The sequence below is a fragment of the Bison bison genome, unplaced genomic scaffold (genome assembly GCF_000754665.1).
Source record: "Bison bison bison isolate TAMUID 2011002044 unplaced genomic scaffold, Bison_UMD1.0 scf7180017863066, whole genome shotgun sequence".
In the NCBI taxonomy this organism is placed as follows: Eukaryota; Metazoa; Chordata; class Mammalia; order Artiodactyla; family Bovidae; genus Bison; species Bison bison.
In genome coordinates, this window is record NW_011493638.1 from 4,114 (window position 1) to 5,734 (window position 1,621).

The 1,621-nt window shown below is 37.0% G+C and overlaps 1 protein-coding gene across 1 annotated transcript in view; it reads left to right on the forward strand.

Annotated features, from left to right (window-relative positions):
- The window catches only part of LOC104983655 (hemoglobin subunit beta-like), an 8,014-nt gene that overhangs the window by 3,986 nt on the left and 2,407 nt on the right, over positions 1-1,621 (forward strand). Inside the window, 1 exon segment of the mRNA XM_010833185.1 lies at positions 759-768. Within this exon segment, the coding sequence (XP_010831487.1) occupies positions 759-768 (10 nt within the window).

Sequence of the window (1,621 nt, forward strand, 5' to 3'; positions counted from 1 at the left end):
ATAGTTTCTGGTCTTATGTTTAGATCTTTAATCTATTTTGAGTTTATTTTTGTGGATGGTGTTAGAAAGTGTTCTAGTTTCATTCTTTTACAAGTGGTTGACCAGTTTTCCCAGCACCACTTGTTAAAGAGATTGTCTTTAATCCATTGTATGTTCTTGCCTCCTTTGTCAAAGATAAGGTGCCATAGGTGTGTGGATTTATCTCTGGGCTTTCTATTTTGTTCCATTGATTTACATTTCTGTCTTTGTGCCAGTACCATACTGTCTTGATGACTGTAGCTTTGTAGTAGAGCCTGAAGTCTGGCAGGTTGATTCCTCCAGTTCCATTCTTCTTTCTCAAGATTGCTTTGGCTATTCGAGGTTTTTTGTATTTACGTACAAATTGTGAAATTATTTGTTCTAGCTCTATGAAAAATACCATTGGTAGCCTGATAGGGTTCCAGTGAATCTATAGATTGCTTTGGGTAGTATACTAGTTTCACTATATTGATTCTTCCGATCCCTGAACATGGTATATTTCTCCATCTATTAGTGTCCTCTTTGATTTCTTTCACCAGTGTTTTATGGTTTTCTATATATGTCTTTTGTTTCTTTAGGTAGATATATTCCTAAGTATTTTATTCTTTTCATTGCAATGGTGAATGGAATTGGTTCCTTAATTTCTCTATTTTCTCATTATTAATGTATAGGAATACAAGGGATTTCTGTGTGTTGATTTTATGTCCTGCAACTTTACTACATTCATTGATTAGCTGTAGTAATTTTCTGGTGGAGTCTTTAGGGTTTTCTATATACAGGACCTGTTTGTCATCTGCAAACAGTGAGAGTTTTACTTCTTTTTTTCCAATTTGGATTCCTTATATTTATTTTTCTGCTCTGATTGCTGTGGCCAAAACTTCCAAAACTATGTTGAATAGTAGTGGTGAAAGTGGGCACCCTTGTCTTGTTCCTGATTTTACAGGAAATGCTTTCAATTTTTCACCATTGAGGATGTTTGCTGTGGGTTTGTCATATATAGCTTTTATTATGTTGAGGTATGTTCCTTCTATTCTTGGTTTCTGGAGAGTTTTTATCCATTTTCAAGTCCTGCGGCCACTGCTGAGTTTTCCAAATTTGCTGGTATATTGAGTGCAGCACTTTCACAGCATCATCTTTCAGGATTAGAAACAGCTCCCCTGGAATTCCATCACCTCCACTAGCTTTGTTGGTAGTGATGCTTTCTAAGGCCCACTTGACTTCACAGTCCAGGTTGTCTGGCTCTAGGTGAGTGATCACACCATCGTGATTATCCTGGTCATGAAGATCTTTTTTGTACAGTTCTTCTGTGTATTCTGGCCACCTCTTCTTAATATCTTCTGCTTCTGTTAGGTCCATACAATTTCTGTCCTTTATCAAGCCCATCTTTGCATGAAATGTTCCCTTGGTATCTCTAATTTTCTTGAAGAGATCTCTAGTCTTTCCCATTCTGTTGTTTTCCTCTATTTCATTGCATTGGTCGCTGAGGAAGGCTTTCTTATCTCTTCTTGCTATTCTTTGGAACTCTGCATTCAGATGCTTATATCTTTCCTTTTCTCCTTTGCTTTTCGCTTCTCTTCTTTCCACAGCTATTTGTAAGGCCTCC